The following is a 13,494-nucleotide window of genomic DNA, read 5'->3' on the forward strand; positions in this document are numbered from 1 at the left end:
GCCTCTTTAAACCTTCATTGTGATCCATCTAATGCCCACAGAAATAGCCCTCCCCTCACACAAGGTATGCTTGAAGATTGTCATTTGCATCACTATGACACTCAATTTCTTTTCATCTTACTAGGAAAAAAAAGTTCAGAATTTGGCTTATGATCTAAACTCCCTTCCTTTGAAAAACTGATCTACTGATCTCTGCTAAGCTTCTCATGAAGGATGAATATGTGCCCCACTTCTAGAACCTAGTACTTCTCTGTGTTTCTTTTCAGGGTTTGGGGTAGGTGTCAATCTGTTCCCCAGCAGCAGCTAGAGGCATTATGATACCTGAGAGGAAAGAACTAGAGTCTTAGGAAGAGGTAGAATGATCCAGATGTTTCTGTAGTATCTGTTCCTATGCCCAGTGTATCACCTGCCTATCTAGTTTACATCTCATACAATCACATTTGCCACCAAAGGAGACCAAACAGCAGTGGCCTTCAGGCCTCAGTGGATAGCTCTGTGTTGGTTTTTAGTATCTGTATTCATCATTTGCCTGTCAATTTTTCCTCTTATCTCCCAGTAGACCAGTGGTTCCCAACCTTTCCTTCATGGTGGCACACTTAAGAAATGACACCATGATACATCCCTTGGGACAAACAGAGATGGTTGTTCCAGGTGTTAGTGTCTCCCACAGTATAGTGTGGTTAGAGAGCAGCAGAGTGAGTGGTCAGCCTGTGCCCTGAGGGAGCTCAGGTGACCTCGTAGCTGGTGAAGGGAGCTGAGCAAGTTACTTGTCTGGGCAGCTTTGTTGCTGGGATGTGACATGAGCTGCCACTGCTCATCACGAGCTTGATGGAAAGATGATGTCAGGAGCCAGCTGTGGAGGACATCCTGGGAGCATCTTTTTCTCTACTCTTTGCCTGCAGTCTCGCCATTCCTGTCATGAGGCTGAGATGTCTCAGCCTGGAATCTCACCTGGGTTCTCAGTACCCTCTTGTCATCTCTGCTAGTTCATGGATTTCCCTTTCTCTTTAGAAGCTCCTCTCCCTCAGAGATCCTCCCGCCTTTGAGTACTCATCCTTGGGCCATCTCTCTGGTTCCTTGGTCCCCTCTGTCTTCTACCAAGTCCAGATGGCCTCACCACATGCATTGCTTCTCTCTGTTCCTTTTCTGTTCTTCTCAGGCTTTAGCTTATCTTGTTCTTTAGAACTCTTGTTCAGGCCTAGGCTCTCAGTACTGATTTATCTCAGTGGTGATAATCAGGTCATCTTTGAGTCCTGCCCTGCTGCTGTAGAGTGGAAGAGAAAGGATGGCCAGCACTTCTTTACTAGAGACAGCCTGGTGTAGAGTAAAATGAGCCTGTACGTTGAGTCAGGGAGTATCTCAGGGCTTATGGAACCTTGAAATACAAAAGACATCTGCGTTGTTGAAGGTGGCGGAGATTGTGGGCTCTGTGGATACCCTGGCCCAGCAGCCACTGGCCTACAAGGAAAGAGCTAGGAAAGACTGGAAAGGCAGCTCAAAGAAAAGCAGGTGTTGGGTATGGCCACAGCCAGGCTCTCTGTAGAGAGGTAGGGTTGGAGGAGGAGAGGGCCTTGGGCTCAGGTCCTGGACAGTTGACCTGGTCCAGTCATATGACCTCTACCTATCTTAGAAGGGTGAGCAGAATTGTTATGTAGAAGTTGAGACCCACAAGGATCATGGCTGGCCTTAGACGCTGCTCCCCAGATACCCAGTCTTGGTGTCTAGCTATAGCTGATGGATAGAGTGGACCGAAACTGGAGATGGAACAAAGGTGAACTTTGCAGACCAGGATAGCTTGGCTTGCTTTCCTTTGGATGGTGTCTCTCTGGATGGTGTAGATGTACTGGTAGCCAGTCAGGGACTATGATTTCAGATGTAACACAGATCCCTCAGTTTTCTTCAGCAGTCCTTCCACCACACCAGGGCTTCCTTGGCTTGGGCTCAGGAGGAATATAAGGCCAGCCCCAAAACAGCCTGCAAGATAATTCTGTGCAACTTCTGGCAGGAGAGGCTGGAGAAGCTGCCCAAAGTGCCCCAGCAGTCTCTGGGTGGGAACCATAAATCAGCTACATCTCACAAATGAGCACTAAAATAACTCCACCAACATTGAATTAGTAGATTCAGTGGGTCCCAGTGACCCTGAGCCTCCTATGCTCTAGCATCCATTTCAGTAAATGATACTGTTGGCTGGGTTTGAAACAGTAGTGACTGATGACTTGTAATTGTAGGGTGCTTGACATTAGCCCATACCAGGGTTTGAATGCTTTATATACCTTCTCGTCTGCATCCTCAGTTCTTCTGAGATGGAGCTCCGTTTTATAGCGGAGAATACAAGTTCACACAGGTTGATCCTCTTACCCCCAATCCATGTGGCTCTTGCAAGACCAGCTTGACCAGAAGCCCAAGTACCCACAGCTGTTCCTCTTCCCAGACTTTGCAGGTCCTGTCAGATGGCCTATCATCCCCAACACAGCCCCCACACACAAGCTCAGCTGCTACTGTAGCTTTGCCACTCTCTACCCAGAAGACCTCACAGTGCCTTATAGATGTGGTGGCATCAACCTTGGGGTATGGGGCACAGGATACACTTACATGGTCCACCATGGTTTACTGGGAGACAGTCAGAGCCTCTATTCTGCCTCATGCATCACCTTCAAAGTTGTCAGCAGAGTTCTGATTCCCAAGTGATACATGCTGAAGGTTGTTTCTGAACAGAGCAGACATTTAGCCTGCTCGGTGCTGAGGTTAGCTGGAGCTGTCATTGCAATGCAGAAATCCAGCAGTTCTGAATTTCAAACCAAGAAATGGTCTCGGAGTTTATTGGCAAAGAATGGGGGAGCGTGTGAGATCTGGAGCTGCAGTCTCTGTTCTGACCTTCCTCTCCTTCCAAGCTCATCCGTCACCTTTCTAGGTCTCCATCTTGTGACATAGGGATTTGGATGCTTAATTGCATTTGATGCTTTTGGTAATTACACATGCAAATCTCTATGCACAGGGTGGAAAGTGTGGCCTGCAAGGCCTTTCTGTTTTGGAATGTTTATTTTAAGTAAATAACCAAGGTGGCGCTTCATATCGTTACTAATACACTACTCTCTTAAACTCGTGATAAATATACATTACTTTCTGCAACTTTGAGGATCAGTTTATTTAACTGACTCTAACTTTGAGCCTTAACTGCTTTGCAAAGCTTTGCTTCTTGCTAGACCGAGCAACCTGTATTATAGACTGAGAGCCCAGTGCCTTTTGTGCACTGTCCCGCCCCTCCCCTGCCCCAGCCAGAAGTGAGGGTTTAGGCTCTTGGTCCAAATGTGCTGATTCGGGAGAGCTGTGTCTGGTCTCTCCGTTTAGATGATGAGGTAACCGTGGGGAAGTTCTATGCCACTTTCCTGATACAGGACTACTTTAGGAAATTCAAGAAACGGAAAGAACAAGGACTGGTGGGGAAGTACCCCACGAAGAACACCACGATTGCCCTACAGGTGAATTGTCCTCTTGTTCTGTTCTCTCTTTTCACTAACAATGTCACCAGCTTTAATTTGAAATACTAGAGAGCTGACTATTCATGGTTGAGCAGTGCCACAAGGATTTTGTTTAAACTGAGATACTGCACACACACACCCCACTGTGGACTAGCCATTTCTGAGCCACAAGGTAAGTACTTCCCCCTCTTCTTGTCTTCTCTATTGAACCTGGCACCTGCCACCATCTGGTCTGAGTGCAAGGCCCCCAAGACAGCCATGAAGGGAAAGGAGTGACTGCTCACCTCACACTCTAGCCGCCTGGGTCTTCTCCAAAGGCAGCATCCTCTAGGCAGGCTCCCCTTCCCATAGCCCTGGGCACAGGGTCCAGCTGCCCAGTGAACAGCTTTCCATCTGAGCGCAAGTGCTTTGTTTTGTTTCTGTTTGTTTCTTACCCCACGGCTTGTTGGTTTTTGGTCCATTTCAATAACATCCATCACTCTCTAGTATGTTCTCTCTCTCTCTCTCTCTCTCTCTCTCTCTCTCTCTGTGTGTGTGTGTGTGTGTGTGTGTGTGTGTGTGTGTGTGTGTGTGTGTGTGTGTGGCGTGTCTATCTCTGTGTGCTGTCTCCCAATGGCAGCAAGGCTTGCTGTGCAAGTGCTACACACATAGGCCAGCCTCTGACCCATCTCCCTTCCTCCAGGACACACACACACACACACACACACACACTCACACACACTCAATTGTCCCTACCAGGCCAATCAGGGTTCAGGCATCCAAAGAAAATAGAATCCTAAAGATGTCCAGAGCTCTGGGTAGGAAGCAGGCATGGAGAGACAAGGAGTCATGCTAGAACTTGCAGGAAAAGAGTGAGAGAAGGTAGTTTGGGGGCTGGTTGTGTTTAAAGAGGGCTGGAGACAGATGCTAACAGCAGAGAAAAGAGAAGTATGGAAGCTGTCATGAAATCCTGCTGTTGTGCTACCTGGAGTACCTTCAGTCCATCACAAATAAAGACATTTGCCTTGCTTTTTAAAAAAGTTTACATGAAAATTACTTCTATGTGCCTGTTCTCACAGTTCTTAAATGTGGCCTTGTGGGTGTTGATAAGGTTCAACATGGAACAGTTCTGCACTTTGTTCCTGAAACATATACTCAGCATTGTTGTGTGTTCAAAGGGATAACTGGAAGCTAAGGCCTGACTGTGATCTTGCTGTGAGAAAGAGTATGAGTAAGGATAATGGTGAATGAGGAATGTAGAGTGTTTGTTATCACAGGTTAGTAGATGACCTTGCAGACAGTGACCAGCTGTGACTCATGGTGAGGTCCTAGGGGTTGGGCAAGTATCTTGCTGGTGGGGCAGGTGAACAGCCACACTTGTTCAAGCCAGTCTGTGTTCTTTTGGTCCCTGATCACTTTACCTTTTGGGAGCTCAGTGAGTTACAGGCACAGCCATCTGACTTGCTGCCATCTCTGGTCATAGACTTCGATTTAAGTTCTCTCACCTCCTGTTGATCTGGTTTGCAAAAGTGACAGCTGTGACTCTAAGATTATAGTCACAAGTAGCCTATAATGACAAAAGCTAAAAAGCTGAGTTTGCAAATTTGAGTAGGTCCCTGGTTTATATATTCCTGGCGGCAGCATGACTAGGTTGGCCACCAGCAGAGAGCATTGGCGTGTGCTGAAGAAGCTTGTCTCCTTACATGACCTTCCACCCCAGAGGAGAGGCTGGCTGGGTTTCTGAGTTTGGTGGGTACACTCTGCCTACCCAGAATGTCTTACTGCTCTAGAACTCTAGTTGGCGGGATCAAAGCTCGGCATTCTGCAGGGAATTGGTCTCTGCCACAGCTTATGTCACAGTTTGTAGCAGTCAGTTTATCTCTGAGTGAAGACTCCTCAGGTTCCAGCAGAGGGTATATATGTAAACATTTGGATGTATGCTGCAGGGTGGGGGTGGCTGGGGTGGGTTAAGACCTTTTCTGAAGCCCCAAGGCTTGCTCTGGTGGCTGGATGCATGTTTTGGTATTCTGAAATAGCCATAAACAACACGTTGCTTAAATAGTCACCACATTTGCATATGGAGTTTACTGAGCCTTGAGCTGAAGGTTTAGATGGTGCTAACAGTGTGCCATAAAGGTTCTGGGTGAGAACAACCACATTTTGTTAAAATAATGTTGAGGGTTTTCTCCTGTTTAAGACTTTTCATTTTTATTACTTAAAGAGTTTCATTTCATTGGTAGAAGTCAAATATGTGTAGTTAGATGAAACAAATATGTTTTCCCATGGTTCTATTGAGAATTGAGGCTAGGGCTGTAATTTATATTAAGTACACAGCATAGAAAATTAAGTTGTGTTAATAATCTTGACAGTTAAATTCTGAAAAGGCATTTGATTCTGAAACAAGCATTAAAAATAGAAAATGTTTGTCTCCTTGATGGATAATTCTAATTACATTTTTGGCTTCCTCTGCTATAGAAATGGCTTTAAATGTGATTTGTTATTCTACATTTAATTAGTGCATAAGGAGGGCTCCTTTTCTGCGTTATGAAATATCATGGGTGATGTAGCAGTAGGGAACTGGGATTGGTTGTGGGAGGAAGGCAGCTGACTGCAGCTAGGAGGAAGACACACCTTTGAGACTGCTGGCTGCTGAGGGTGGCCTTGGCTGGTTGAATAGCGAGCATCAGACTCTGGCGACAGGGTACCACAGGGCGTGGCTCCCAGGCTGGTTGCAGTGGAGTGTGGTATTACTGTGTGGGCAGAAGTGAACAGCCAAGCTTGTGCGTGCTGGCCTGCAGAGTGAGGTCTGTCTGAAGAGCTCTCAGAACTGGCACCCAAGCTCTGCACCCCCATTCCATGTCATGGCTCTCAAGGGCACACAGACGCACTGTGGTTTGAACCCCATGGGCTCAGCCTGAGCTCCTTGTGTTCAGGCCAAGTGTAGTATTAACCTTCCCTGTGGTGGGTGATGACTGAAGGTGTTCCTACCTCTGCATGGGAAGGAGCTGGGCACCTGTGTCCTCTGGCCTCTGTGGTCTGAATGAGTGTGCACTTTCCATCTGCCCACTCCATCCCTTCATCTTCATCATTAAAACTAAACTTCTCTCTAGCCCTTCTATGATGGGAGCCAGAGAGAAGCTGCGTCCAGCCTTTTGGTTTTCTCTTGCTCATCTGACATATACGTATTCCCTTCAGTTTGACTCAGCATTTGCTCTTCATCCATGTTGCTACATCCGAGCGACCTGCAGGTTTCCACAAGGAACAAAGAAATAAAGGAACACAGCCACACAGCCACAGAAATTCTCAGTCCCCTTCCCTGCACATAGTAATGCAACTAGAAGGGCCTAGTGAAGCTCCAGACGAAGGCTTCTGTGCAGCTGCACGCTCCCATTGTCCAGTTGTCTCGCTGACAACAAAAGATCCCAAAGTGGGAAAAGTTTTCTTTTCTCTTTGCTTTAACATTCAAGTCTTTTGTCCTCCATGCACCCATATGAGAAGCCACCCAAGCAAACCAAAGGGAATCCCAGGCAGCTAGTTTTGTATCTGTTTAGAAGTTGGATTTAAGGAGCCCAAAATGTATAGCTCTGCAGGATTAGGTATTTAGGTTGAGTGGCATTAACATCTGTGCCTTGGCCACAAACAGGGTGGTTGGGAGGTGTGGGTGGTATGAAAGAAAGTAGTCATTAGTTTTAGTCTTCAGTGTTCTTCACTGTGGCCTTCTCAGATAGGCACGATGCACAAAGACAGGAAAACAGGTCCCTCCCAGAGAGCGGACCTATGTGAGATCCTGTTAGTCCTGTCGTCTTAGTCTGGAAGGCAGTGAGGTTTTTTTTGTTTTTGTTTTTGTTTTTGTTTTTGTTTTTGTTTTGTTTTGTTTAGAAGTATGATTCCATCCAAAGCTGTAGCACTGCTCTTTTATATATATACATATATATGTTTTCCTTTTTTAGTGTAAGAGGAGAACAGATGCTAACAGATGGGATTTCACTGGCTGATTCATTTGTTTCAGATGCTTGAACGGATGCTTTAGAGTTCTCTGCCTGAGCTACCGCACCAAGCTGGTTAGTCCGAAGGCGCTTGTGGTTAAGGCCTTGAAAGGGCAAACTCACACTCGGGCTTATTCCTACTGGCGCAGCATTTCAGGAGAAATGCAGGCAAGAGCAATCCTAAAGCCCCGGGGAGACCCCTTCCGAGCAAGGCACTCCTCCGGATGGCAGAAGTGGGGCTGTGGCTCACCTGGGGAGCCATGGCTGCCTGTTGTGGACACTGCTCATGGTGGCTCCTTTTCATGAAAGGGAACATATGAGTTATGGTTTTCCCTTCCAAGCCAGAGACTCAGTGAAAGGGACAGAGTGAGTGAGAGACAGAGGAGAGAGAGCGAAGGAGAAGGGCAACTGCCCCACAGAGAAATGAAATGAACACAATTTGCTGATGCTGGCCAGTAAAAAATAAATAAATAAATAAATACAATTAAATTATATATACATAGATATGTATATATACATATATATATATATTAAAAACTAAGCAGACCTGCCTAAGGTGGGCAGCTGATTCCGTCCCAAAGTCCTGCATCCCTAGTTTGCCCGAACTCCCAAAGACTGGCAGGCTGATTGGCACTGAGCAGACAGAGTTCCTTTTCTATGCCAGTACGTCATGACCTCCTAAATGGCACCCGGCCCTGCTTGCTGCAGTGACCTAGTCCAGAATGCACTAATAAGTGGAAGGCCAGGAAGCTCAGATACACCCATTGAAACTAACACATACACCCGCATGCCAAAACCAACCAGGCAAACCTCAGGTTCCATCTTACCGTGTCTGCGGGGAAACGCCACCACACCCAAACCTCATCTAACATTGTCTGTCTTTAACTCACGCTCAGAGCCAGTCTGGGATGCCTCTTTGGAAGCAGAATGGTCTAGTTTCAAGGACACTGGGAGTCAGGGAACCTGGGTTCTAGTCCCAGCTCCAGCATTCACTTGCTGCGTGACCTTGGGCAAGACACTTAACCTCTCTGTGCCTCAGTTTCCCCATCTGTAAAATGGGGGTAATAATGTCGACCTACCTCACAGGGCTGTTGTGAGGAATAGCTAAGTGATTGTAAAGCTCCTTGGACGTATAATTGCTTATTATTAAGACTACAACAATAATAATATCATATGCCTGTTTACTACCAGAACTTTAAGAAATTCTTGGTTTGGTTTGATCTCTTTTCTGTTCTGTACTGTAGCCATCCATTGAGAGGAATCCCCCCCCCCTTTTTTAAGATACTAGGCAATGCATAAAGATGCAAACAGGTAACTTGTCAGATCACGTTCTCACACGCAACAACAGCAGATTTGTGCCCAAAATGTTGGTTGATGAAGGCATTGCTTTCAGATTCTAAACCCATCCTCAGAAGGGGTCAAGTCTATACCTCTGATATCTGCCCAAGATGCCCAGAATGGCCAAGGAGGGTCAGTATTCAAAAAGCAAATTGTATGGGGGAAGAATCCAAAAAAGGGGTGTAGGGGAAGAGGAAGAGGAAGGGTTTCCAATCCACTGATCCTCTTTGCTTGGCCTGGAGTGTGTATCCTGGAGTGGTATGTGTGCACGCATGTGTATGTGGTACTTGTATGTGTATGACATGAGTGGTGGGGTGAAGAGTCAGATGAGGAGGAATGGTGAGGAGGAAGATAGCTGGACTCTGCAGTCCTGTTCTGGCAGATGGGAGTGTTCCTGGAAGCATCCTGGGGTGCAGCCACCCTGAGGGCCAGGCTGAGATGGATAGGCCCCCTGTGGGCAGCAGGCCTCCTTCAGACCTATCCCAGGTAAACCCAGAGGGGCCTTCTCTAGTGACATTTTGTGCCTATGACATTTATCCTTGACCACAGAGGTTCCTTGCCATGTGGCTTGATCTTCCTACACCATGGTGGACCTCCTGACCTCACTATGGAGACAGGTCCATCTAAAACTCATGAATAGACAATAGTGAGGTTGGGAGCTCATGTGGGTTTTATCCATCCTCATGGCTTACAGACCCCCCATAGGTGGTGATGTGGGAATGTATGAGCCAAGACATACACCCTGGTATGCCTGGTCCCTTGGGAGAGGTCAAAGCCCACTCATGTCTGATATTAATGCTGTACCCCAGCTGTTGCCTCTAGCATCCAAGTCTCTCAGTTGGGGCCAGCAGCCTGGCCCCTCCCCCACTTTTCTCCATGTTCCAGCAACCACCGTGCTAATGCTCATTCTAGCAGGGCCTCTATAATCACCACTGTGAAGACTGGGCAGTGTCTGGGTAGCCACTGTAGTAAAGAGAATTCATACATCACTCCTGAGAGCAAAACTGGCCAACCTTGCAGACAATGGGTTAAAAAAAAAAAAAAAAAAAAGATTGTCCCTTAGGCACACAGCTGCCCTGACCTACCCTCCCTACCCTGGCCTTGGTATCACTTCTGTTTCTAGATTCTCATGTAATTCTAATGGGTAGAGTTGTATAGGCCTTTTTCTATGTATCACCTAAACTCATAGAAGCCATTTGTGTCCATTTGCTTACAAGCCTGACTTACAAGCCTTTGGGCCTGGCTGTGCTGCTAAGGAACTGAGTTGGTTGGTCAGCAGCCAAGGCTACTTTAGGGAAGACAGCCAACAGCAGAAAGGACCACCCCTGGCTTCCACACACAGGGAACCAGGCCACCTAACAAACTGCAGGAGTCTCTGTCATTTTTTTCCCAGAGCCCTGCCAAAAGAGTAAGCATCCAGTGGAGAGGAAGAGGTAAAAGGCTAGGCCGATTTCATGTCTAAAATCTTCAAAGACAAACGCACAAACCTGGTACCCAGTGCCTGAATCCATGATGCTCCTGGGTCAGATATGACAGAGATCAGCATCATCACAGGGAAGCAAAGGTAGGGTGGGAGGTGGGAGGTTCTTCTTAGCACCAAACGTCACAGAGGGACCCAATTCAAAATTAGTCCACAGAATGACTGGGACAGCTTTCTGGAAGAGGGAGGTTGGTTTATACTGAGAGATGTCATCGTTATGTCTCAACATCCTTAATGATCTAATAGTAAAGGCTCTTATTATGATAGCATGTTACTTACTAATATGCACCTAGCATCCCTCCAAGCCTAACATATCACTGCTCAGTTAGCTTCAGGAAGGAGCTTGGTAAATAAAATATAGGGTTCCCAGGTGCATGGGTACCTGGGTGAACTTACTCTCCTTGGTATGTCTTAGGCCTGAGAAAGTTGGCTCTTTAGGATAGTGGGGAAACAACCCATGGTGAAGTGTTGAAGGCAACCAGATATGGTAATGCATGCCTGAAATACTGGACCTTGAGAGGAAGAGGCAAAGGCTAGTTTAGAAAAGCCACATGACAGACAGAGGTGGAGAGATGTAGGAGAATCAGAAGCAGAAAGCTGACACTGTGGTCACTGTAGTGTTGCTTTCTAGAGGGTGGATTGGTCAGCAGTTCTCAAACACTTTGGTCTTAGGGCCTTTCCTATTCTTAAAATCTATTCAGAACCCTTGTATATCCGTATTTATAAATTAAAGCTGATTAATTTTATAAACACAAGAATACGTAAGCACAAAGATGCCAGGGTGGTGGTAACACCACTGTGTCACTCAGCCTTTGGAACCCTCACTGCACAGTCATGGGAGAGTGAGAGTGTACAAAACCAGGGACATCCGGTATTATACAAATCTCAATGACCTCATGGACCCCTGAAGGAGTCTCAGGATGCCGTGAGGTCTATGAGCCACACCTTAAAACACATTACTCTGGGGAGATGACCCAAAGTTCCCCTTAAAGGCAGAAGTGCTTTTCTTGTTCTGACCATCTGTGCTTAAGAGACCTCCTGTGTAGCTGCACTGGGATGCCTCTGCTTCTCCTCTGCCCATGCAGTCCACATGTCCATCTAATTCAGGCCAAGGGTAAGGGGGTGTGGTCAAGCTCATATCTGTACTGATCTGGAAGAGCAATGGTTTAAATTAGTGAGTGTTCAGTTAGAAATGTGTTCAAAATACTCACCACCTCCGGGTAGCACAAGTGAGAATGAGGGTGTGTGTGATGACGTTTGTCATTTCTTTGCTGTAGGAGTGATATAATAGTGTGTGGTTGAGACTCGGTTACCACCCTCTCCCTACAGAGTGATTGACTTTGCATTCTGGGAAGAACAAAGGTAGGGCTCAAGTATCCTTGTTGAGCCTTTAACTGGTTCCAGAATGTTATTTAACTGATTGTATATGATCTTGGCTTATCCTCAGTATGTAGGCTCACAATGACAGGAATATGAGACTATCAAAGGAGCCTAAACTTTTGGAGCCTAGTTTTTATATAATGTTACCTGCATTTTTAGGAAACATGCAAGAATGTTTTAGATTCTGATGTTAAACTTAAACCAAGAATTGAGGTGGGAGGGTTGGGAGTGTAGCTCAGTGGTGCTTGCTTAGCATATGTGAGGCCCTGTTTCAGTACCCAGCAAAAAACAAGGTGGAATTTCAATAGATGGGTGTCCAAGTCCTTTGCTGATAGAGTCTTAGGTTGTGTAAGTAAAGTTTTTAAATCTCCCCTTTAGCTTTCAGAGTGTGGTGGCACACATCACTTTTACAGCCCAGGGCTACCCCTCAGTAACTCATGGTCTGAGGTTACCTCAGATTGTTCAAGGAGAGGAGGGCTCTCTGTAGATGAGTAATGGGGTATCGTGCCCATGATTCTCACCCTTTTTATCTAACAGAAGAACTGTTCACAATGGATACAAAGGCCACACCATGGCATTTTCCCTGGAGGAAAGCAATGATAAAATAAGGGGTGTGCCCATGTGTGCAGAGGAGGCGGAGGACAGCCTGTAGATAAGCCTGTTCATTCTATCAGAATTTAATCTCCAGCCCTGTCTTCTAATAGAGCTAAGCTAAAGCTGTCCTCTGTCATTGAGTGTGGGCCAAATCCTGCCCCCCCCAATTAACCAGAACTTGGCTATAGCGAGGTGACTGCATAGAGCTGGCTTTGGCTGAATAAGACGTGTCTGAGTTGAGGAGCAGGCTATGCCAGGATAGCATTCCTTGGCAGGAGCCCACACTGTGAAGATGGAGGGTCTCTCCAATGGCTGCCTGGAGACTCGCCTCTCTCTCCTTCACTGCTACAGCGTAGGTCTGGGGTGGGTTTCTGGGTGTTTCTCTCTGTGTGTGTGTGTGTATGTGTGTGTGTGTGCTGTGGAGCTGAGAGCTGGCAGATGGCTAGCATGTCACAGGGAGCTAGTTGGGGAAAGCAGTCGGCAAAAGCTTTTCAAATACATCCAGACAGACGGCAGTCCACCCTGAGTGAGCAAGGGATGGGTTTACCAGTGGGCACTCCTGATCCACAGCAGGGCATTGCTTTATGCTGTTGCTTCAGAAATGTTTGGAGAGAATTTATTTTTGGTGAATTCATCATTAAGTAGAGTAAATATCTATAAAATTCCAATTAAATGGTGTCTAAAACTTAAAGAAACAGTCTACAGGCTAAGCGCCAACATTTCTTTTTTAAACAAATATTTATGATAACAGCTAGCATTTTAAAGTCAACCAGAAACTAGGCTTGATCCTGTTTAATATTTTGTAAGATTGGACATCTTAAAACAAGCCAATAATGTTTATATTTTATAGCAATTCTGTGTTTATTCAAAATCATAACCCTACTGTGATGTTAATGGAATGACTTTATATGGCTTTGTGTGGATTTAAGTGCTAATGACCACATTTCAAATTAAAACAATATTTTTTGCTGATAGAGATACATACTTATACAAAATATGAAAGACTAGAAAATTTTACTGATTGTAAAGTGTTTTTTTTTTCAAGAAAAAATTTTAGTGTTGTGAAAACTAAGTAATTTCTCTGAGGGTTTAAGTAGTTGTCTGTACTTCTGGGACTGGGTTCTGTGCCTATGGGATTTTGGAACAGCCTAAGCTACCTTTTAGCTTGATATGTGTGCTAGAATAATTTTCATTCTCATGTTTTGTGATATGTAATAAATTCAGGGTGCTGTGCTTAAGCTTCATTTCAATTCTAGTT

General features: G+C 45.9%; 1 protein-coding gene across 5 annotated transcripts in view; it reads left to right on the forward strand.

The window, feature by feature from the left end:
* Cacna1d (calcium voltage-gated channel subunit alpha1 D) overlaps positions 1-13,494 on the forward strand; it is a 435,186-nt gene that overhangs the window by 409,101 nt on the left and 12,591 nt on the right. For all 5 annotated transcript variants that reach the window (XM_035452228.1, XM_035452230.1, XM_035452232.1 and 2 more), the window contains one exon: positions 3,349-3,479. In XM_035452228.1, coding sequence (XP_035308119.1) covers positions 3,349-3,479 — 131 coding nt within the window. The remainder of the gene's footprint in view (positions 1-3,348; positions 3,480-13,494) is intronic.

This window comes from Cricetulus griseus (genome assembly GCF_003668045.3).
Source record: "Cricetulus griseus strain 17A/GY chromosome 1 unlocalized genomic scaffold, alternate assembly CriGri-PICRH-1.0 chr1_1, whole genome shotgun sequence".
In the NCBI taxonomy this organism is placed as follows: domain Eukaryota; kingdom Metazoa; phylum Chordata; class Mammalia; order Rodentia; family Cricetidae; genus Cricetulus; species Cricetulus griseus.